Consider the following 24291-nt stretch of genomic DNA (forward strand, 5'->3'; position numbering starts at 1 on the left):
AAATTTGTCCATTTCTTCCAGGTTGTCCAATTTGTTGGCATATAATTTTTCATAGTATTCCCTGATAATTGTTTGTATCTCTGAGGGATTGGTTGTAATCATTCCATTTTCATTCATGATTTTATCTATTTGGGTCATCTCCCTTTTCTTTTTGAGAAGCCTGGCTAGAGGTTTGTCAATTTTGTTTATTTTTTCAAAAAACCAACTCTTGGTTTCGTTGATCTGCTCTACAGTTTTTTTAGATTCTATATTGTTTATTTCTGCTCTGATCTTTATTATTTCTCTTCTTCTGCTGGGTTTAGGCTGCCTTTGCTGTTCTGCTTCTATTTCCTTTAGGTGTGCTGTTAGATTTTGTATTTGGGATTTTTCTTGTTTCTTGAGATAGGCCTGGATTGCAATGTATTTTCCTCTCAGGACTGCCTTCGCTGCATCCCAAAGCGTTTGGATTGTTGTATTTTCATTTTCGTTTGTTTCCATGTATATTTTAATTTCTTCTCTAATTGCCTGGTTGACCCACTCATTCGTTAGTAGGGTGTTCTTTAACCTCCATGCTTTTGGAGGTTTTCCAGACTTTTTCCTGTGGTTGATTTCAAGTTTCATAGCATTGTGGTCTGAAAGTATGCATGGTATAATTTCAATTCTTGTAAACTTATGAAGGGCTGTTTTGTGACCCAGTATATGATCTATCTTGGAGAATGTTCCATGTGCACTCGAGAAGAAAGTATATTCTGTTGCTTTGGGATGCAGAGTTCTAAATATATCTGTCAAGTCCATCTGATCCAATGTATCATTCAGGGCCCTTGTTTCTTTATTGACTGTGTGTCTAGATGATCTATCCATTTCTGTAAGTGGGGTGTTAAAGTCCCCTGCAATGACCACATTCTTATCAATAAGGTTGCTTATGTTTATGAGTAATTGTTTTATATATCTGGGGGCTCCGGTATTTGGCGCATAGACATTTATAATAGTTAGCTCTTCCTGGTGGATAGACCCTGTGATTATTATATAATGCCCTTCTTCATCTCTTGTTACAGCCTTTAATTTAAAGTCTAGTTTGTCTGATATAAGTATGGCTACTCCAGCTTTCTTTTGGCTTCCAGGAGCATGATAAATAGTTCTCCATCCCCTCACTCTCAATCTAAAGGTGTCCTCAGATCTAAAATGAGTCTCTTGTAGACAACAAATAGATGGGTCTTGTTTTTTTATCCATTCTGATACCCTATGTCTTTTAGTTGGCGCATTTAATCCATTTACATTCAGTGTTATTATAGAAAGATATGGGTTTAGAGTCATTGTGATGTCTGTATGTTTTATGCTTGTAGTGATGTCTCTGGTACTTTGTCTCACAGGATCCCCCTTAGGATCTCTTGTAGGGCTGGTTTCGTGGTGACAAATTCCTTCAGTTTTTGTTTGTTTGGGAAGACCTTTATCTCTCCTTCTATTCTAAATGACAGACTTGCTGGATAAAGGATTCTCGGCTGCATATTTTTTCTGTTTAGCACACTGTAGATATCGTGCCAAGCCTTTCTGGCCTGCCAAGTTTCAAAGGAGAGATCAGTCATGAGTCTTATAGGTCTCCCTTTATATGTGAGGGCACATTTATCCCTTGCTGCTTTCAGAATTTTCTCTTTAATCTTGTATTTTGCCAGTTTCACTATGATATGTCGTGCAGAAGATCGATTCAAGTTACATCTGAAGGGAGTTCTCTGTGCCTCTTGGATTTCAATGCCTTTTTCCTTCCCCAGTTCAGGGAAGTTCTCAGCTATAATTTGTTCAAGTACCCCTTCAGCACCTCTCCCTCTCTCTTCCTCCTCTGGGATACCAATTATGCGTATATTATTTTTTTTTAGTGTATCACTTAGTTCTCTAATTTTCCCCTCATACTCCTGGATTTTTTTATCTCTCTTTCTTTCAGCTTCCTCTTTCTCCATAACTTTATCTTCTAGTTCACCTATTCTCTCCTCTGCCTCTTCAAGCCGAGCCATCGTGGATTCCATTTTGTTTTGCATTTCGTTTAAAGCGTTTTTCAACTCCTCGTGACTGTTCCTTAGTCCCTCGATCTTTGTGGCAAGAGATTCTCTGCTGTCCTGTATACTGTTTTCAAGCCCAGCGATTAATTTTATGACTATTATTCTAAATTCACTTTCTGTTATATTATTTAAATCCTTTTTGATCAGTTCATTAGCTGTTGTTATTTCCTGGAGGTTCTTCTGAGGGGAATTCTTGCGTTTGGTCATTTTGGATAGTCACTGGAGTGGTGAGGACCTGCAGGGCACTTCCCCCGTGCTGTGGTGTATAACTGGAGTTGGTGGGCGGGGCCGCAGTGGGACCTGATGTCTGCCCCCAGCCCACCGCTGGGGCCACAGTCAGACTGGTGTGTGCCTTCTCTTCCCCTCTCCTAGGGGCGGGATTCACTGTGGGGTGGCGTGTCCCGTCTGGGCTACTTGCACACTGCCAGGCTTGTGTTGCTGGGGATCTGGCGTATTAGCTGGGGTGGGTAGGCAAGGTGCACGGGGGGTGGAGGGGCAGGCTTAGCTCGCTTCTCCTTAGGTGATCCACTTCAGGAGGAGCCCTGTGGCAGCGGGAGGGAGTCAGATCCGCTGCCGGAGGTTTGGATCCGCAGAAGCACAGAGTTGGGCATTTGCGCGGAGCGAGCAAGTTCCCTGGCAGGAACTGGTTCCCTTTGGGATTTTGGCTGGGGGATGGGCGGGGGAGATGGCGCTGGCGCCTTTGTTCCCCGCCAAGCTGAGCTCTGCCGTCCAGGGGCTCAGCAGCTCTCCCTCCCTTTGTCCTCCAGCCTTCCCGCTTTCCGAGCAGAGCTGTTAACTTATGACCTCCCAGACGCTAAGTCGCGCTTGCTGTCGGAACACAGTCTGTCCGGCCCCTCCGCTTTTGCCAGCCAGACTCGGGGGCTCTGCTTGGCCGGCGAGCCGCCCCTCCGCCCCGGCTCCCTCCCGCCAGTCCGTGGAGCGCGCACCGCCTCGCCGCCCTTCCTACCCTCTTCCGTGGGCCTCTAGTCTGCGCTTGAATCCGGAGACTCCCTTCTGCTAATCCTCTGGCGGTTTTCTGGGTTCTTTAGGCAGGTGTAGGTGGAATCTAAGTGATAGGCAGGACGCGTTGTGAGCCCCGCGTCCTCCTACGCCGCCATCTTCCGGCGGCCAGTTTCTAAATAGGCTTTTTCAATTCTGCACAGTGCCAGTCCTTTAAGACTCTAGGTTTTGAATCCCGGCCATGTGCCAAAGAAAAAATGCAGGGGAGTTGTGGCCCAGGGCCAGCTGACTGCCCTCACTATTCTGTGAGGGCTGCCTGAACAGCAGGGGTTGTAAGATCCCTGATCTGGGCAAGAGAGACTGGGGTGGTGCCATTTATCCCCAACATCAACAAGGTGCAACTTCAGAAAGAAACACAGCAGCCCCCAGTGAAGTGGACCGCCTTACACCAAACCCTGCCCTCTTGCCTGGCAACTACTTAATTACTGGGGCAAGCCTGACTCTGAGCCAACTGGGTAGGCCTCTCCTCCAGAGCCAGCATAGCCAGCACCCCTCATGCACCAAGTGCACTGAAAATCACGCCTCAACACTACACTGAGAGTTCTTTTCTCCTTTTGTCTTCCTTCTTTTTTTTTTTTTTTTTTTTGGAATCAGGCTCATAGTTTCTTGTTTGTTTTCTTCATTTCCTTTTTTTTTTTTTAATCGGTCATTTTTATTGTTTTCTTTTTATTCTTTTTTCTTTTCTTCTGTTTTTTCCTTTCATTTTCTTTGGAATCAGCCTTATAATAGTTTTTTGATTCTCTGTTTGGTTTTTTGTTGTATCGTTCTCTTTCCTTTTCTCTTTTTATGGGATCAGGCTTTACTCCTTCCTCTTTTTTCCAGAGTTACTTTAGAAAGCAAATCAAAGCACACCTAGTTAAAGGTCCAAACACTCCACCACTGCAAGCAAGGAGGAGCTCTGCAGAGGCCTGACCAGGGGGGAAAGAGCAGCCACAACACAACAGCGAGTGCACACAGCATGTACCAGAAACACTTCCTGAAGTGCCAAGCCCTGGACAGTGTATGACCCCTTTTTAATACAGCAGTACTCTCTGGTACGAGAAACATATCAAGCTTTTAAAACAAATAATCCAAGGGTGACTGGGTGGTTCAGTCAGTTAAGCATCTGACTTCAGCTCAGGTCATGGTCTCATGGTCCATGAGTTCAAGCCTCGCATCGGGCTCTGTGCTGACAGCTCAGAGCCTGGAGCTGCTTCAGATTCTGTGTCTCCCTCTCTCTCTGCCCCTCCCCCATTCACACTCTGTCTCTCAAAAATGAATAAATGTTAAAAAAAATTTTTTTAAACAAATAATCCAGTGAAGAAATGGGCAAAAGACATGAACAGACACTTCTCCAAAAAAGACATCCGGACGGCTAACCGACACATGAAAAGATGCTCAACCTCACTCATCATCAGGGAAATACAAATCAAGACCACAATGAGATGCCACCTTACACCTGTCAGAATGGCTAATATTAACAACTCAGACCAACAGATGTTGGTGAGGATGCAGAGAATAAGGATCTCTTTTGCATTGTTGGTGGGAATGCAAGCTGGTGCAGCCACTCTGGAAAACAGTATGGAGGTTCCTCAAAAAACTAAAAATTGAACTACCCTACAACCCAGCAATTGCACTGCTAGGTATTTATCCAAGGGATACAGGTGTGCTGTTTCGAAGGGACACATGCACCCTCATGTTTATAGCAGCACTGTCAATAATAACCAAAGTATGGAAAGAGCCCAAGTGTCCATCAACTGATGAATGGATAAAGAAGAGGTGTTTTATATATATATATATATATATATATATATATATATATATATATACACACACACACACACAGTGAAGTATTACTCAGTAGTCAAAAAGAGTGAAATCTTGCCATTACAACAACGTGGATGGAACTGGAGTGTATTACGCTAAGCTAAATAATTCAGAGAAAGACAAATATCATATGATTTCACTCATATGTGGAATTTAAGAAACAAAATAGATAAACATAGGGGAAGGGAAGGAGAAATAAGATAAAAAGAGAGAGGGAGGCAAACCATAAGAGAGTCTTAAATACAGAGAACAAACCAAGAGTTGCTAGAGGGGAGTTGGGTGGGAGATGAGCTAAATGGGTGATGGGTATTAGGAGGGCACTTGTTGGTATGAGCACTAGCTGTTATATATAAGTGATAAATCACTGGGCTCTACTCCTAACACTAATACTACACTGTAGGTTACCTAACTCTAATTTAAATAAATAAATAATATAATAATCAAATATGAGTTAGAGAGACTATGGGAAGAAAAGATAAAATAAAAAATTCCTAAATCATCTTAGAAAGGAATATTTTGAGCACTGCCTTACGAATTTGCTTGGTTTTCACACTGTAGATTATGGGATTCATCACAGGAGGGATGAGCAGATAAACATTGGCAATGAGAGTGTGCACAAGGGGAGGGGCTTGCTTCCCAAATCTATGCACCAGTGACAAGCTGATCATGGGAATGTAGAAGATGGCAACAGCACTTATGTGTGAGACACAGGTACCAAAGACCTTTTTCCGCTCCTCTGGGGAGGCCATGTTGAGCACAGAGTGGATGATCAGAACATAGGAAAGGAGGATAAACACAGAGTCTAGGCCAGCAGTAGATATAACAATGGCCAAACCAAATGCACTGTTGATCTTGGTATCTGTGCATGAAAGCGTCATCACATCAGGGTGGAAACAATATGAATGGTGCAGAACATGGCCATGGCAGAAAGACAGACGCTTTAGGAGCAGGAGTAAAGGCACTAGAGCCGTTGTCCCCCTAATAACAATGGCAAAGCCCACTTTGATGATCCTTGAATTGGTTAAGATTGTGGCATATCTCAGTGGGTTACAGATGGCAGTGAAGCGATCAAAGGCCATTGCCAGGAGTACTGAGGACTCCATGAATGTGAAACCATGGATAAAGAACATTTGACCAATGCAGGCATCAAAACTAATTTCTCGAGCATTGAACCAGAAAATACCCAGCATGGTGACCAATGTGGAAAGGCATAGTCCTAGGTCTGTGAAAGATAGCATGGAGAGGAAATAGTACATGGGTTCATGGAGGCTCGACTCAGTGAAGATCACAAACAGGATCATGCCATTCCCAGAGATGGCAATGGCATAGAGACAACAAAAAGGGATGGAGAGCCAGGCATGGTAAGTTTCAAAGCCAGGGATGCCAGTAAGAAAGAAGACTGCAGGGTGGAAAATGCTCTGATTGAAGGATGACATGATGAGTGAAGGAAGCAGATTTCCCTGAAGGAAAGGACCATACAAGTAGGCAAGGAAAATGTTTTCACTCTCTTCTACACATCATACAATCCAGGATCACTAGTGAGCCTTGTCTTGTTCTTCAATGGAAGTGCAAACCCAATTATCCTTTTCTTAGATTTGGAGTCCATCTTGGGTGAACTAAGGAAAGAGACAGAACACTAAATCATATACAAGGACACCTGGGTTTTAGCAAGAGTAACATGTTATATCTAGGCTTCAGTACATTTTCACATACATGTGTAAAAAAGGAGGTTAGAGTAGATAACAGTAACATATTTTCCAGTTTTATGATTCCGTGTACATGGACAGATAGGATATTTCTGTGCAACTCTGGGACAATACAAAAGCCAATTCATCCTGCTTTTCTTCACTTCTCTTTTCCCCTTAAGAGGTCCATTAAGGCTTAAAAGTCCTATGGCACCTGGTTGGCTCAGTTGGTTGAGCTCCTGACTTCAGCTCATGTCTTGCAGTTTATGGGTTCGAGCCCCACATTGAGCTCACTGCTGTCAGCACAGAACCCACTTTGGATCCTCTGCCCACCTCTCTATGTCCCTCTCCCACTTGCGCACGCTCTCTCTCTCTCTCTCTCTCTCTCTCTCTCAAAAATAAATAAACATTAAATAAAAAAGATAAGTCCTTATGCATCCAAATAAAAGAGGATCATAAAGACAATATTAAATATTTTCTAATACCACTGATTAAATAGCACAATGGCTATTGATAAAAACTAAATATTATTGAAGAGCAAATTCAATCTGGCAAATAGACTGCAATGGGTGATAACTGATAAAGCGTTTCATTGTATAGGTAGTAGCCTTGAATCGGATATTGTTTAAAGGAAATTCTCCCTGAAGAAATATGGCCCAAAGTTAACCTTACAAGAAAAAAGGAACTAATTTCAAGCTAAGACATAACAATTAGAGAGGAATTACCTGATTATGATTCTTAATATTCCATTATTGTGAAAGAATAAGAAAATGAATGGAGATTTTGGTGGGTGTGGTCCCTTAGTAACTGTCATGAATCTGGGTTAATCTCCATTCAGGTGAAGGATGATGACATGTTCACCCACATCAAGAAATCTGTAGGATTAAAGAAGTTCCTCTATAGTGATTCTTGTCCTAAGTGTTCTTACACCCTATTTTATCTTCAGAAATAATACTTGGTTTTTAAGGTACGTGCTCTTTTTTTACTCATTCACGTGTGTATTGACTCAACAAATATTTAAATATCTACAAAATTCCAGCGTGTGCAATTAGAATTACATCTGGTACCACAAGAAGGCCTGTCCAAGACTCTGGGAAAGAAAATATCGAAGTGTATATAAGTCAACTTGGTGAGTTTCATTCCAACTCTATTAACAGGCAGTAGCTTTGACTAGAGTGGGGATAATTCATTACATGAAGTGTGATGAAGAGGGCATTTGAAGAGAAGAAAAGAGAAAAATGTTCAATATAGGAAGGCTCTTCAGAACTCAAACACACACAAAAAAATAATGTCTAGAAAATCTGAATTGAGGGGCAATGTATAACAAAATAAAATCCATTGGTTGGTTTCAATGCTTGTACATCAGTTGGAAGACAAATCTCACTTTTTCACCTGTGACTTACATGCAAGAATTAGAATATGTACTTAACTTGCTTTGCCAAAAAAATGACTCCTGCATTGTCTAACTGATGGCTGGTTTAAAGTCATAGGAACAGTGAAGGAGGTCAGAGGAAAGAGCCCTGGGGAATAGCAGTATTTTCAAAAAAGAAGAAGTCTACTGATGAGACTGGAGAGGCGTGCCACTAAGCTGAAAATAAACCCCCAGGAAAACACAAGGCCCTCATCAGTTTTTCTCAGACCTCTGATCTCAGAGCCAGGAAAAATGCCTGGCACAACAGTTTCTAAGAGTATCTGTTCAATGAATGAATTCATTATATCTGGTAATAGTAATAAACCCTAGACCCTTAATATCAGGCATATATTGTGATTCCTGATAGATACCCCTTCAAATTAGTAATAAAGTTCATGTAACCATATTGGCATATATTAAAATGGGAGATCAACACTTTTTCTGATTAATCTAGTATTCATCCTACCAGATATATTTCTATACAAAGATAGACCTGGTGATAAAAATAATTTTTTCTGTGTGAAGTTGTAAGGACCTTTAAATAATAACCTCTTTATTTTAAAGATGAGGAAACAGGTTCTCGCGTTAATGTTCTTTGTATTAGAGTTAAATAAATTAAGAGACCCCCAAAGGATTATCTAAGGATCCAAACTAGCCTTCTCTTTAGTAACAACACTGATAATGTATTAAATGCCTACTATGTAACAATTTACTTCATTATATCTCTTTCTCTGAATCCTCTTTCCACTGCTTTGCATGCTTCCTCTGGTCTCTTTTTTGAATCAAAGGAAAACAGAGTGGGACTATTCCAATGCAGGGAACTCCATTAGTGAAGCTTGTGGGAAAATAATAGCTTTTTTTTCCTTTTAATTCTATGATTCCTAACCCTCCTTTGGTCCTCTTGCACTAAAACTAATGAGCAAATATTAAATAACTATTCGTGGGAAGGTATACTTAAATGTCTCTTTCTCCCCAGTGGAGAATTCTTCCAAGACAAGGGCCATGACTTAACAAATCCTTGTAACCAGACTACCAAGAACATATAAATAGACTGCCCCCACTATAAAGCTTTGCATCCATCACTATCACAACATGCCCTGGGTCTTATGAGCTCCTTTTATAGATGAGAAAACTGAAGCTAAAATTAGAAAACCAAGGCTCAAAGGAATCATGTTACTTTCTCACATTTATACAACATGACAATGGCAGATCTAAAAATTAAACTCTATTCTCTCTGACTTCAAATGCCATGCTTTGCCATTACTTATTTAAAAGGAATTTAATTTTTAAAATATGTTCAATGATGAACACATGCTCATAGTTTCATGACTTTAATGTATATTTTATTATATCAATTGTTTTTAAATTGATATATGAATATATATAGTATATGAATTTGTCAAATATATACTACTAAGTTCACCAATTTTCTCTGAACTGTTGGTTTTATAAACTATCTTAAGATTGTAGAGTCCTTGATGTATTCAGAAAAGATTTCAATGCACTAAAACACCTTATGCAAAGGAGAAATCTTGAGTCTGGAAAGGGAGGTCATTTGCTCTTACCCTCTGCTCTTTGAAGAGTCATCCCACACAGCAGCAGAGAGTCTTTTAAAGCCAGAGAGAGAGAGAGAGAGAGAGAGAGAGATTATCTCAACCTCAAAACCTTATGGGCAGAAAGATGCTTCTGTCCCAAGGCTAGGAAAACACTTCCTGACCAGTCCTGCCCCATTAAGCCATCTCCAAAGAGGTTCTCTTTTGCCAAGAGAACTCAAACAGAATACTCAGGTATCAGACCTCAGAAAAGCAGGCTTTACAAAGGGCTCAGAAGCTGCCTGGTGAGAGTTATTTTCCCAACAGAAAATCAAATCCCTAGGAGAGAACTATACACCTGTGTCCTGCTAACCCTTTGTGCCCTGAAAGACCACAAAGAGCAATTTCTTTGCATGCAGCTTCATTCTTAATTCACCAAAGAAATATCTTGGAGATTCCAGGATTCCAGTTCATTCAAGAGCTTTTTGACCCCTAAACAGCTGTTAAGTCAAAACCTTTCATAGAGTAAAAGTAAGGGAAAAGGGGTGTTAATGGATCACCCGTGAATTTGCTTACCAGTCATTTGCCAGTAGTGCAGCAATCATAACACATAGATAACACAGGTAGGAGAGGAGGGGTGAATAACTGTATTCACTGAGGCCACTGCAGTGTTATCTGGTTCAGAGCCCATGACTGTTCCTGAGCATTCTGAATATCTGGAGAGTTGTTCCTAACTTGTACACAGGCATATAAAATGATAACTTAAAAGAAAGTGATTCAGCAAAGAAGCATATGAAAAGATGCTCCATATCATATGTCATCAGGGTAATGCAAACTAAAATAATAATGATTCTAGAATTGCCAAAATCCAGAACACTGACAACACCAAATCCTGAAAGGAAGTGGAGCAACAAGAACTCCCATTCATGGCTGAAGGAATGGTCCAGAAAAATGTAAAATGGTCCAGCCACTTTAGAAGACAGTTTGGCAGTTTCTTACAAAACTGAACATATTCTTACTATACAATCCAGCAATTTCACTCCTTATATACCCAAAGGAGTTGAAAACTTATATCTACACAAAAATTGCATATGAATGTTTATTTTTTATTCATCATCGCCAGAAATTGGGAGCAATCAAGATGTGGCTTGCAAGCTTACAAAGGCACTATACTACTCTGATAACTGGTCTAAAACTGACACTAATACATTTATCCCTGTGGTAGAGACATTAACTATGTTTGACAGACAGCTTCTGTTAAAACTGTGGATATGGATACTCATTAACGGCCCTCAGACTTTGGTCATTAATACAGCCTTTTGACAATTGTGGGGACTGAGAGGGTTGGTAGTTTCAAGAACAGTAACTAATTAAACATACTTCGTGGCATAAAAAGCTATGCCAAGAGGGCACTGCCTTGCAAAGTTCTGCTATATGGAAAAAACGAATGAGGTATTCACTATCATTAGCATTTCTTACTTGTTCTGTGTAGTTTTTTTTTTTCCTTCTGTCACAAGATTCTAGATTCCTAGGAAAGTCTGGAAAGACATAGTTTTTTCCAGGAGTTCATCAAAAATCTGAAAATAAGCTACCCATTTGAGGTATCTTCAGGACTAATATAGAAACTTAGTCTTCCTGCAGAAAGCACTTTAACAGATGGGGCAGACATCCTCACAGCCCTGAATAAATTTGTCATGAAATGACTGAGACTCCATGGGAAAAATGCATAATTCAAACAGTTGTTTCCAAGATACAGAAGCAAAAGGGGGATACCCAGGCTATTACAGGGACATATATGTGAAAATCTTGCTGGTCATGCTAAGGATTCCAATCTAAAGAGCCTTGGTCCATGAACAGGGCTGCTGGAGCTAGTATTCTGTTCGGAGAACTTCAGGTTCTTTTCTAGTGCAAACTGAGGGATTTAAACCATTCAACAGCCCAAGTTTAATGGTTAGTGGATACACAAACAGAGGGCATAATGACCCTCCTTCATTCTGTTGATAGAGTGTCTCTTCTAATTGGCGTGTCCCAAGGCTTGAATATTTTGAATACCTTCTCTGCATTCACCTATTCCTTTAGAGTTGACAAGCACTGGTTAAAATCAAAGTATTTAGAACCAGATAGCCAGGATCCAAAACTTAGCTCTGTCATCAAAAGTGTGACCATGGGATAATTATGCAACCACCTCCACTCAATTTCTTCAATTTTACATGGGGATAATAATTGTATCTGCTCCATAGATTTAGTTCATGTAATAAATAAAGTGACCCAATATTAATCTATAGAAAAGTTAGCATAGAACACTTTGTACTCACTCATAATAGGTTATTAACAATTGTCAATATTTATGATTATTGATTGTCATTACAATTATTTTTTTCATTAATATAGAAATTTTAATAAATTATTATTTAGTGACTGGTATGTGTCAGATACTATGCTCCAGATATCAAGAATTAAAAGGTGTAGTCTCTACCCTCAAGAAGTTCACATTTCTGACAGGTAAGACAGTCACTGTAATAAAAGAAATCTGATAAGGACATCACCCTGCTTCCAATCCTCTGGCTTCACAGATCTCTGAGGAATCTGGCTTTGTAGGCCTTTTGGCTCTATCCTAAAAGCGCTGTCTTTCCACCCTCTCTGCTTCAACCCTACTGAATTCATCTCCAACTCCCTAACCAAGGGCCACTTTTGCTCACCTCTGAGCCTTGTTCTCCAAGGCAGTACTAAGCTGTTTACTGATTCCTAAGTTCTGCCTCAAATGTAATTCAAAAAAGATTTTATTTTTTATTGACATAAAATTTACATTTACATTAAACTTAAAATAGCTATTTCTAAGATTTTATTATTTCAAAATTAAAGATAAATTAATGGTGGCTCAGTTGGTTGAGCATCTGACTTCAGCTCAGGTCATGATTTCATAGTTTTGGGGTTCGATCCCTGCATTGGGCTCTGTACTGACAGCTCAGAGCATGGACCCTGCTTCAGATTTTGTCTCCCTCTCTCTCTGCCCCTCCCCCCTTTGTACTCTGTCTCTCAAAACTAAATAAAACATTTTAAAAAATTTTAAGATAAATTAACGGAAGCCGAATATTGTGGACTGCTTTATTTTCCTTTGTTTTTGTTTTATATTTGTGTTTATTTTTTAACTTCCCTGAATTACAGTTCTCCAATATTATGTTCAGTCTGCCTCTAGAATAAAACACCTGTTTTATTGACCATGTTGTTGACCGTTCCTGCAACATTTCCCTAATTTGCTATTATTGCCTCTCCCTACCCTCTATGCTACTATCCTCAGCCCTAGCTTCTTTCAGGAAATCCTTATTTCCTCAGATCTCATTTTAGCTATTATATTTGATTAGCCTCCCTTGACTATAGGGCTAGGTCTCAATATCCATGTGATCTACATCAGTGCTTCTCAAACTTGAATGAGATACATGAGTCCCTTATGTATCTTGAAAAAAATGCATATTATGATTCAGTACATCTGATATCCTGCATTTCTCACAAGCTTTCAGGTGATGCTGATGCTATTGGTTCTTTAGTAGCAGAAATCTCTATTAATCTTCCTTCTTTAGAGTAACTATAACACAGTATTGTAACTCCCCACATACTTAATTTCATCCTCCACTAAATTCTTTAACATCTGGAGCAATATCCATTGTGTTCACTATTATAACCTCAAATCTTGCTCAATAACAGACACATAGTATGCATACACTATTTTCGTAATGATAAATGAATGCATGAAGAATGTTGATGGAAGTGTGTATAAAACATGGTGGGAGCAGAGAAGAGTGGGATAAATAGGAATAATAGAAATAGCCAGAAGAAGGTGATAGAGTAAAGAAAGAGCTACATTTATTTATTGACTAAAATTGAATCATTAATGTTGGCCATATCCACAGGGTAGAACTACTAATAATTCAACATGGCTGAATCCAGGAGAAGAGAATGAAACTTTCACCAGACCATGGAGGGCCAGTAGGAGTTGTAGGAGCTTCATATTTTTGGTAAATAGCAAACAGATCATTTCTAAACACAAATACTGATGCAGCAACCAGTGTTTGTTATTATTGTTATTCTTTCCTTGCTTTTTAAATTTGTTTCTATAATTTGGATACATTAACCCTAGATTACCTGATTTGTCTCTGGCCTTTTGCTCCTGTCTCAGACTGTTTCTTTCAGAACCTACACTGCTTACTGCTTCAGGAAACTTCCAGCCCTGAATTCTGCTTTCCCATTTCCTGATTTAGGATGACCATCCATATCAGCTACTTCATGTGTGAATTTTAAAGCTTGTATCCTATGACTGGAGAAAATGCTTTACTTATTTCTATGTGATTGAGAATTTTTGTTACCTACATTTTTACTACTATGAATAATATCACAATAAATATTCCTCTCTATAAAGCATTGTCCATATCTCTATTTTTTCTTTGGATAAATTTCTAGGAAGAGAATCTTATGGACATTGTAAGCCAACAATATACTGGAAAATACACTTTCACAAAGTTCTACTGTAAAACAGTATTTAGTCCATGATAACACAACAATATAACACTGTGCATTATAAGTTTTTTATAAAACTTTGCAAATAAAAATTTGCTAATTTGACAGGCAAGAATATTTTACTACTTACTGTAGTAAATACATTGGCACTCAATATGTAATATTTATTGCAAGTCCTTATGGCAATTTTTTTTGTTTCTAATTCTGCTCTTCCTATTTGGATTAACAAGTTGGGAAAACATTTATATGCAGTAATGATGTCACAGACTGTGGTATTTCCCAGGTTCAATGGTATTGATATTGATATATTGATAACTACATACTCCTGGGGCTATGTGACTTCATTGAGAGGCATTCTGCTCAGACTTTTGGAAGACTGAACTGAATAACCAGCTACTGTTCTGCTGGACTGGTGCAAGTGTAGGACAGCGAGATGGACCATACTTTGAAAATAGGTGTACAATGTGTGCCAGTGCTCTAACAGCAGGCACAACAGTTCCATGTGCATGCACCAAGCTCTGGCTCAGAATATACTATAATGTTATTATAACACTATTGCTATAAGAAAAAATAACATTCTTTTGGCCAGGGGATACATAAACATAAACATTCCCAAGTAGTTTCTGAGACTGATCGGAAAGCAGTCAATGCCCTAGAATTTGCCCAGCCTGGTGGAGAAAATGTTTCCAATGATCTCAAGAAGTTCAATGTGAGGAGATATAAAAGACTAACCTTCATACACAAAATATAAGCACACACAGGTGACAACATGTTAAAATCCAGTCTGGCACATACACATGCACACATGCTGTTAGGTTTAGAGCAATCTGAATTGGAATTAGTAGTCGATGAATGGTCATGTAAAGATTCTCTAGGGAATGAGTTTTAAAACCTGAAAGGGTCTCCAGTAGCCCAAGCTTTTAATAGTGGTTGTGACACTTATTAACTGAGAGACCCAAGTAAGTTGCTTAAATTCTCTAATCTTTGGTAACTGTATAAATCAAAGTAATAATGGATTCTTCCATCAAATTTATTATCTTACAGTTGTGCAGACTGGAAGACTGACATGAGTCTCACGGAGCTAAAATCAAGGCATCAGCAGGACTAAATTCTAGAGTGCATATGGGAGAATCAATACCCTTGCCTTTTCTCCTTCTAGAGACTGCCCACATTCCGTGGCTCATGGTCTCCCTCCCTCTGCCATCTTCAACGCCAGCAATAGTGGATCAAGTCCTTTTAATGGTGCCACCTCTCTGGTTCTCCACTTTTAAGGAATCTTGTGATTAGAATGAACCCACCAAGATAATCTAGGATAATGTCCTCATCTCATCTCTTCAACTTTAATCACATCTGCAAAATCCCTTCTGCCATGTAAAGGTAATGTATTCACAGGTTCCAGGCATTAGGCGATGGATATCTTTGGGGGCCATTATTTTTTCTACCACAAACATTTCATAATACCTCAGGCAGAGAATGCATAGTAAAATGTTGTTGTTATATTATAAAGAATGAAATATTTCAGGCCAAGATATTGTCTGTGGTGAAACAGACTTGGTAGCAGGGAAAGTTAAGGATAGAAGCAGAGAGAATGGTTAGGAAACTACTGAAATTATCCAAGTGAGAGATATCCAATTATCTGGTGCCTCAGAAGGGGGAGGAAATTTTGGAGGTGATGAAGAGTGATTACATTCCAGTTATAGTTTCAAAAGTATTAGGATTTGCAGGTTTATATGCAGAGTGTAAGAGACAGAAATCAAGGATGGAGTCTAAGACCCATATGCTCTAGAGTGGTCCAGAAATGGTGGGAACATCTGAGAATCTAAAGGGGCCATAAGTAGAGAAGACAGACAGCCTATAGCAATCTGCAGGTACTCTATTTATTCAAGACTAAAGAGGGCAAATGTCACCTCATATCAGGTTGCATCACTGGCCAGATCCATCACCCACATACTCAAATTCCTTGGTACAATCTAAGATCCACAAAATTTAAACACAAGTGGGAAGAAACCCAAATTACTGTTGTTAGTTTCCTTCCAGCTAGTAGGCTGGGACTCTAAACGGAAAATAGATTGAATTATGAAAAAGAAAATTATTTATTTTCTGCACACACAATTGTAGACTGAGATTTCTACCTATGATATTCTCCAAGCACTTGGTTCATGCCTCTACGATAACATTATCATTGATTATCAGTATTGGTAATTATCAGTTAACTGTGTATTTCTAAACTAAACTAAGAGCCCCTGGACACTAAGAACTATGTTGTATTCCCCCCCCCCCCTTTTATAAATCTCTGGCACTTAGCATGATGTTTGGAATATAGGACACTCTTATGCAATATTATCTGGCATGTATGTATACATGAGTAAATTATGTTTTCTCCTACTTGTAAGAGAGTCTGCTAAGAAGCACAGGTAGGCTTATGAAACAGAACTGCCACGAATAGCAATAGATGCTAAGAAGTTATGGAGAGGAGTGTGATTTACACTCACCAGAGGAGATGACTTTTAGTGAGTTAGTATACTTTTTAGAATCCTCTTCAGAGTGACTGCCCATCGGCATGGATTTCTTCTTACAGTGATGATAATTTTCTAAAATTAGACCATGATGATGCTTATGGTACAACTCTGTGAATTTACTATGAACTATTGAATTCGTACGTTTTAAACGGGCGAATTTTATGATCTGTGAATTATATCTCAAAATTGTTTCTACAAAAAACACTTCAATAAAAGGGCACAAGGAAAAAAATTACATCAGCCTAAAAAGCACATAGTCACAATAAGTAATTGCATAATGGAACAGACAAAGACTGTATAAGGCAAAAGAAGTCTTCTGGGAACCACCACACCCTGGAGACACAGTGAGTGACACCACTGCCAGGAAGAGACCTCTCAGCTCTGGGCCTGTCTCTATCCAGGCTGGAACAAGTCTTCTCATAAACTTGGTCCTCCCCCGGAATCTAAAGCCTCCTCAGCTTTCTGAGCCTAAAAGAGACCAGCAAAACTGCTATAGAAACTCTGTAAGTAAAACCATTTTGTTCGATGAAAACGTTTGACTGTAGGCAAGCTGAACTTTCTTATCCACAGGAAGAATTTCCTCACAATGTGCAGAATTAGATTAGATAGTGAGATGGTGGGCTGATATGGACAGTAGAATTTATAGAATTATTTACTCTCAGGAAACCTGCAAAGAAGGGGCATTTTGTTCTGCCCAGCGTACGTTGGATAGCCTGTGGTTTGTTAAGCAAATGGCTCTATTAGAGTGCTTATATGTTTATCATGGTTAGTGGTTTGGTGCTTGAGAAAAACAAAGAGGTTGTCAGGAGTTGGAAAGTCATTTCTAAGCCCAATTATTCCTACTAAAATTTTTTTAAAAGTACTAATTTTGAACACCTACTGCATGCCAAGCACAGTATTAGGCACTGTATACAGTCTACCTTCTAGATGGAGAAACTGGATCAAAGAAAGTTTATACTACTTGTACACAAAACAATAGTTTTCGGGAGCAGGAGTGTTGAAGTTTTTTTTTAATTGGGTTTAAAACCCCAAGTCTGACATTCATTAGCTGTGTGTGATTCTGAATATGTTTCATAACCCCTCTGATACTCAGTTATCAGGAAAAGGGAATCAAAGTGAATTTAATAATACTTGCCAAATGATGTTGTAGTAAGAATTGAAAGAATGTTTCTCAAGTGCTTAGCTCTGCAACATTCACAAAATAAGTTCTAAGAAATGGTAGCTGCTGTTATGAGTAATTTTTTTTATTATTATTGCTATAAAGAGTCTTAAAAGTAGTTATGTTTAAGCAAGGATCTGAACCGAGATCAGTCACATGCTACAGTGATGCCATGAGCAATGGCTTGGACAATATTGATAATGCTATATGGTCTGTTTCAGCAGCTAAAGACATAGCCACAAGCTATAGCTCACAACAGTACAACGAAATAAGAGCATCACTGTGATCTGAGAGGGCAGGAAAATTAAGAGACTATAGCTTATATCTCACATGTGAAAAGGAAGGTTGTACATGGATTGGAGAGGATGGATTAAACAGATTCCAGGGTGATGGCAGCATGAAGAGTTGTTTGGGGGAATTTTGGTACCTCTTCCTAATAATATCTATTAGTCCCCCTTTATTCTTTGATATGAACAGATAAGTTTTCCAGTTAAGAAAAGCACAATGAAATGCAACTTCAAGTACCCACTACAAACCACATTGCTATTACTTAGCCTTCAGACATAAACCTCCTCATTCTCCAGTTTTTGACATTTTAGAAGTAAAATCAATAAATATTTTAAAAACATTTGCACATAGGGGATGAGAGGGAGAAGATTGTGTGTGTGTGTGTGTGTATGAAGGCAGTAACTCTGATTAGATTATTTGTTCGAGTTTGATGTCATTTACTGATAAATGAGACAGAAGAGAGAGCACCATGTTTGGAATGGGGAAAGGAATGAGTTCTGTTTGGCTCATATTGAGGTGGAAGTGTCTGAGAGATAATGGGTGGGGTATGCCTCAAGGGTAGATAAAGTAGTTTATTCACCTTTTATTCACTGGCACTTAGCAGAGAGCTTTGACTTGTTCTCCAAACTGCTGCCTGTTAGTTTTCCCAAAACGCCTATTTGATCATCTCACTCTAGTTCCATGATTCATTACTGCCTTCGAATTTCAGCCCAGACATTTTACCATGGCTTCAAAGATCCTGTTAACTTTTGAACTATAGAACTCAGGAAAAGCTATAATTAGATTTCAGATTTACGCATCATCTGGATATAAGTGCTATTTATAGCCTTGGGAAAAACTAAGATATTCCAAAGAGAAAATACTGGACAGCAAGAAAAGAACAGGGGTTTCTTGAAAGAAAAAGACTCCTAAAGAACAACTGAAAAGACAAAGAACAAAACCACTGTTTGATAAACAGATTTTTAAAAAACCTACAGAATTACTATCATTGAAGCTAATGAAGGAGCATTTCAAAGAAAAGTTGCCAAAAACTGTGAAAATTTGAGATGAGGGAGAGGAAAACAAATCTGAAAATAAACATTTGGACCTGATATTTAGAAAGTCATTGGTGGAAACCAATTTGACAATAAATTTCATATATTAAAAAAAAAATAGAAAGTCATTGGTGACATAAGTTGGAGAATTTCCTGAGTCACTGGAGAAAGAACCCAGATTGTCACTGAAGGTGAAGGAAAAATAAAGCCAGGCAGATGGTCCTTCAAAGAACATTTTTGTCATTGCAAAAGGTAAGGCAGTAACTTGAGGGAGAAACAAGGTTTGTGTTTTATTTCACTTACTAGCAAAGCACAGTGGCCAACTGTGAAAGATGGTCAATATATCTTAGTTGAATTGAATGTGTTGAAAATATCTATATAAACGTGTGGGAAGTTTTCATTAATGGTTTGGGGTATAAGTTGAGTATTGAAGTGAAGCTGCATAAAAGGAGCCACTGGTACTATTGAAGATACTAAAGAAGGAAAGGAATTTTCTCGGAGTTAAGGGAGAAGAAATGAAGAATGATTTGTTTACTTATTCATAAAATATTTGGAAATGCCTAGCTCTTGATGTTCTGCAACTAAAACCGAAGTTCCTTCTCCTATCTGTGGAATGCAAGATATTCATGTCCTGGCCCTGTGAATTTCTCTAGCTTGTCTCCCATATCACCTGGATCATTTTTAAGTCTCCAGAATTTTAATTTTCTTGTAGTTGTCCAACAAACTTTCTGTGCTATTATTTCATTCAGTTTCTGTTCATGTTGTTATGTATGTCAAGAACACCCTTTTCCTCATTTTCATCCTTATAAACTTACATTCATCCATCAAAACTTCACACAATTATAATTCATCTTCTTGGTTAAGAGTTCTTGGAATAAATTCCTCTTGACACACACAGACACATTCATGTATACGCACACTCAGAATCTGTCACTCCACACTATTCTGTCTTATCACTTAGAAATACCTTATCCTGTCTACTCTACAGCTAGTGGTATTTCTTTGACTCCTCCTATTATGCAGTGTGCCTACTACAGTGCCTGGCATGTAGTACGTGTTCAAAACTGGTAAGTTTTCATTTTCACAGGAGTCACTGGGCTCTTATTAAAGATAAAGTTTTCAGCCTTAAGAAGATGAGATGTTGACAACCTCTCTGGTTTTCTCAGGCACTAAACCACTGTTATTTTTCTTGCTTCATATCCTTAGTGCTAAAACAATACCCAGTGAGCTCCCAGTTTGATACTATAATGAACTAAGTGTTGATGATGGTTGATCAAGAGCTTAAATAGAGTTGTTGGCTATGAAAAGGAATAAGGAATCTTCTGTGTCTACACCCAGCATGGATGAGGAGAGGGTACAGGAAGACCAGCTGTAGAGCAATGGAAAGGAAGGGATTTGAGGGAGTTCTCTTCCCTCTGCCAGACTCAGCTCAGATTAGTTCAGCCTATACTTTATGTTCTTATTCTGATCTCTCAACAAGAAAGGGAAGGGGAAAAACTGACAAGAAGAACAAAAATGTTCAATGAATAAATTGTTTGAATTAATAAAATAATGTAAAGTGAGCCATGGAGAAATAATGAAGAAAGAGAAATTATTCAGATAGCAATTTTTAAAAATGAACTCTTGGAGTGCCTGGGTGGCTCAGTCAGTTGAGTGTCCGACTTCAGCTCAGGTCATGATCTCACAGTTAGTTCGAGCCCCACACTGGGCTCTGTGCTGACAGCTCAGAGCCTGGAGCCTGCTTTGGATTCTGTGTCTCCCTCTTTCTCTGCCCCTCCCCCATTCATGCTCTGTCTTTCTCCCTCTCTCAAAAATAAATAAACATTTTAAAATTAAAAAAAAAAAGATCTCTTATAAAATTTCCTGGAACTCAATAACAAAAGTTACAACTCAAACATTGCATGTCATAGTAATAATCTTCGTAAAAGTCTTCATAATAGCCAGACTTGAGTGACACATATGGAGGTGTTCTGCACCTCCATAACCCTCTTTGTTATTCACCACTATACACTAGATGGTGAAGTTATTTATCAACAGTGCTATTATTTCTCCCTCACTTGATTTTAAATTCTTTAAGAGAGGTTTTGTTGGTTTCTAACACCACACTATGCATAAAGTAGGTGCTCAGTTAATGTCCCTGAGAGTGTAAGTCATGAGCAAAGGAAGAGATATTATAGATTCATTCTGGCTCAACACTTCCACATATACCATTCTAAAAGCTTTGATTGAACACTTCCTTTCTACTTACAGAAAGCATAGCAATCTTTCAATCACTTATTTTCCTGAGAAGCCTTCTCCAGATACCCCAAACCTTTTATACACAATTGAACTGTTCCCTTTTTCATAATTACCCTAGCTCCCATGGACCCCAGGAAGTTGCTAATGTCAAAAACTGAGACCTGCGTTCTGGAAATTAATAGTAAATACACAGGTCAAGGACTTGTGGAAAATGAGATAATAATAATAATAATAATAATAATAATTTAAAATAAAATGATCACAAGTACTATTCATTTAACAAGTAGATTTTTAGATTGCCATTCTGATCAATACATACTTTTTAAAAGCTAAATAGAGTTACTAAGAATGTTTTTCAGAAATCAATGTATTTACGAAAAGTGCTAATAGAATTTGTTAAACCACAAATTTGGTAAACTTGTTAACTTTCAAAATTTCACAATTAACTGAAATGCATGCCAGGTAAACAAATCTGTATCCATTTCACTTCTGTGTAATGTTGGTTGTATCATGACACTCAATAAACAGTCATTGGAAGCAGTGTCAAAAAGAAAATGTTCCCTTTCTTTTTTTTTTTTCATCATTTTTTTTTAAATTTTTTTTTTAACGTTTATTTATTTTTGGGACAGAGAGAGACAGAGCATGAACGGGGGAGGGACAGAGAGAGGGAGACACAGAATCGGAAGCAGGCTCCAGGCTCTGAGCCATCAGCCCAGAGCCCAACCGCGGGGCTCGAACTCCCGAACCGTGAGATCGTGACCTGAGCCGAAGTCGGACGCTCAACCGACTGAGCCACCCAGGTGCCCCAAAATGTCCCCTTTCTTAATGAATATTCCCTTTCTGTCAACTTTTATTTCTATTAAGAGGTTGTATAATACATTTCTGACAGTGATTTCATTGGTTCCCTGAGGATATTCTCATGACTCTAAACTGTAGTCTAAAGTTATAGTTCACTTTTTGAGTCAATTCATGTAACTTAGCATTTCTTTTTCCTCTAATTTTTCATTGATCTCAATTTTAAAAAGTTCCCAATTTTTAAAACTAAGATTTCTTTAGGGAATCCTTGAGGCACTTTATCTGGGTGAACTTGAGTGGTTGGGAAACACTTAGGTTCCCCTGACAACGAGTTACCTTACTGATCGAACCCTCTCCAGTCATAGCCCTAATGTCTGTTTTCCCAAGACCCCCTCTTCCAACACATACATGCCCATCTGACTAGCCTGCAATTCTGTACTCAATGAAAAAAGAAATGCAATGTTCACAGTAAAGTTATATCTTTTCTTCCAAAGCAAAATAGTAAAATTCTATTAAATATCTCCTGAGAAGTATGTCTTAACAGAATGTAAAACAGCTAGTCTTCAGGCAGATTGAAGAGAGAAATATATTTGAATAAGGCAGCATGCTATACCATATGGGGAGCAGAGGCCTCTGTCTCTATGGTGGTAGATCTGTGTTCTAACTCCATTACCCAAATGAAACACCAGATGTTATACTGCAAGTGTCAATTTAAAGATTAGATACCATAGATATCTGCACATGACTGCACCCAGTACCTAAGCCATTTATTATTATTTCATATGTGTTGCTTTGTATCATAACCATCTCTTTCTCAGTATTTTCTGGCTTCCCAAATTGTAAGCTTATCTGTTTCCTATACTTAAGGCTGATGTACTATCGTTGTTCTAACAGTCCCAGTCTATTTTTCGCTGATGCCAACTACACAGAAAAACTAAACTGCTACCTCTTTATCACATTTGGAAGTCCAGAAAGGATGAAATATTATTGACCTATGTTTAGTAGGGTGTCTTCACTTAGTCTAGTTATCTCTGGCTAGACAAGTGAGGGAAAGGGTCACATAGTATAAACATAACTACCAACAAAGGGTTCTAGGACATAAAAATGATGGTCTGGGACACATACAAGAATGATACCTACTACAGAAGTTGAAATCTTACAATTCCTTTATTAATTTAAGTGAGTAATTCACTTTTACATAGTATATAAATATTCATCTTTGGTTTGTTTTTGATTGATAACATTATTTATAATTAGATTAATACAAAAAATATAGTTGTTGTTGTTTCAGAGTTTCATCTTGGAACTCTGTATTTTTAATCCAGCATGTCAAACTTCCAGAATATCACATCTACGTCCATCACTTTCCTGCTAACTGGTGTTCCTGGGCTGGAAGTCTTCCACACCTGGATCTCCATTCCTTTCTGCTTTCTCTACATAACCGCCCTCTCAGGAAATAGCCTGATTCTCTTTGCCATTGTCACTCAGCCCAGCCTCCACGAACCCATGTATTATTTCCTCTCCATGCTGTCCACCACTGACCTCGGCCTGTCCATATCTACCCTGGTCACCATGTTGGGTATATTCTGGTTTGATGCCAGGGAGATCAGCTTTAATGCCTTCTTGTCACAGATGTTCTCTATTAAACTCTTCACTGTCATGGAATCTTCAGTGTTGTTGGCCATGACCTTTGATCGTTTTGTGGCCATCTCTAATCCACTCAGGTATGCCACCATTTTAACTGATTCCAGAATAGCTCAAAGTAGAGTGGCAACTGTCATCAGGGGGACACTAATGCTAACACCAATGGTAGCTCTTCTTAAAAGACTGTCCTTCTGCCACAGCCATGTGCTCCACCACTCCTACTGCTTCCACCCTGATGTGATGAAGCTCTCGTGCACAGACACTAGGATCAACAATGCAGTTGGGTTGACTACCATGATCTCTACTGTTGGTGTTGACTCAATCCTCATCCTCCTTTCTTACATTTTGATTATTAAGACTGTCCTCAGCATTGCATCCCCAGAAGAGAGGAAGAAAGCCTTCAGCACATGTATTTCCCATATTGGGACTGCTGCTATTTTCTATTTTCCATTGATCAGTCTGTCCTTTGTTCACAGATTTGGGACATGAGCCCCAGCCTATGTTCATACAATGATTGCTAACACCTACCTCCTGATCCCTCCTGTAATGAACTCCTTCATCTATAGTGTGAAGATACACAGAGCTATGATAAAAATTCTCCATTCCAAAGACACATAG

At 38.8% G+C, this 24291-nt stretch overlaps 2 protein-coding genes across 2 annotated transcripts; one reads left to right on the forward strand and one right to left on the reverse strand.

The window, feature by feature from the left end:
• Window positions 1–5347: 5347 nt before the first annotated feature.
• Window positions 5348–6292, reverse strand: LOC132676765 (olfactory receptor OR51C1-like). Its single transcript, XM_060628772.2, has one exon. The coding sequence runs from the start codon at window positions 6290–6292 to the stop codon at window positions 5348–5350; it is 945 nt and encodes a 314-aa protein (XP_060484755.1).
• Window positions 6293–23355: 17063 nt separating this feature from the next.
• LOC132661349 (olfactory receptor OR51C1) lies at window positions 23356–24291 on the forward strand. The gene is given in 1 exon segment (XM_060605802.3): window positions 23356–24291. A coding segment is annotated over 1 exon segment (936 nt).

This window comes from Panthera onca, chromosome D1, assembly GCF_046562875.1.
Source record: "Panthera onca isolate mPanOnc1 chromosome D1, mPanOnc1 haplotype 2, whole genome shotgun sequence".
NCBI classification, from domain to species: domain Eukaryota; kingdom Metazoa; phylum Chordata; class Mammalia; order Carnivora; family Felidae; genus Panthera; species Panthera onca.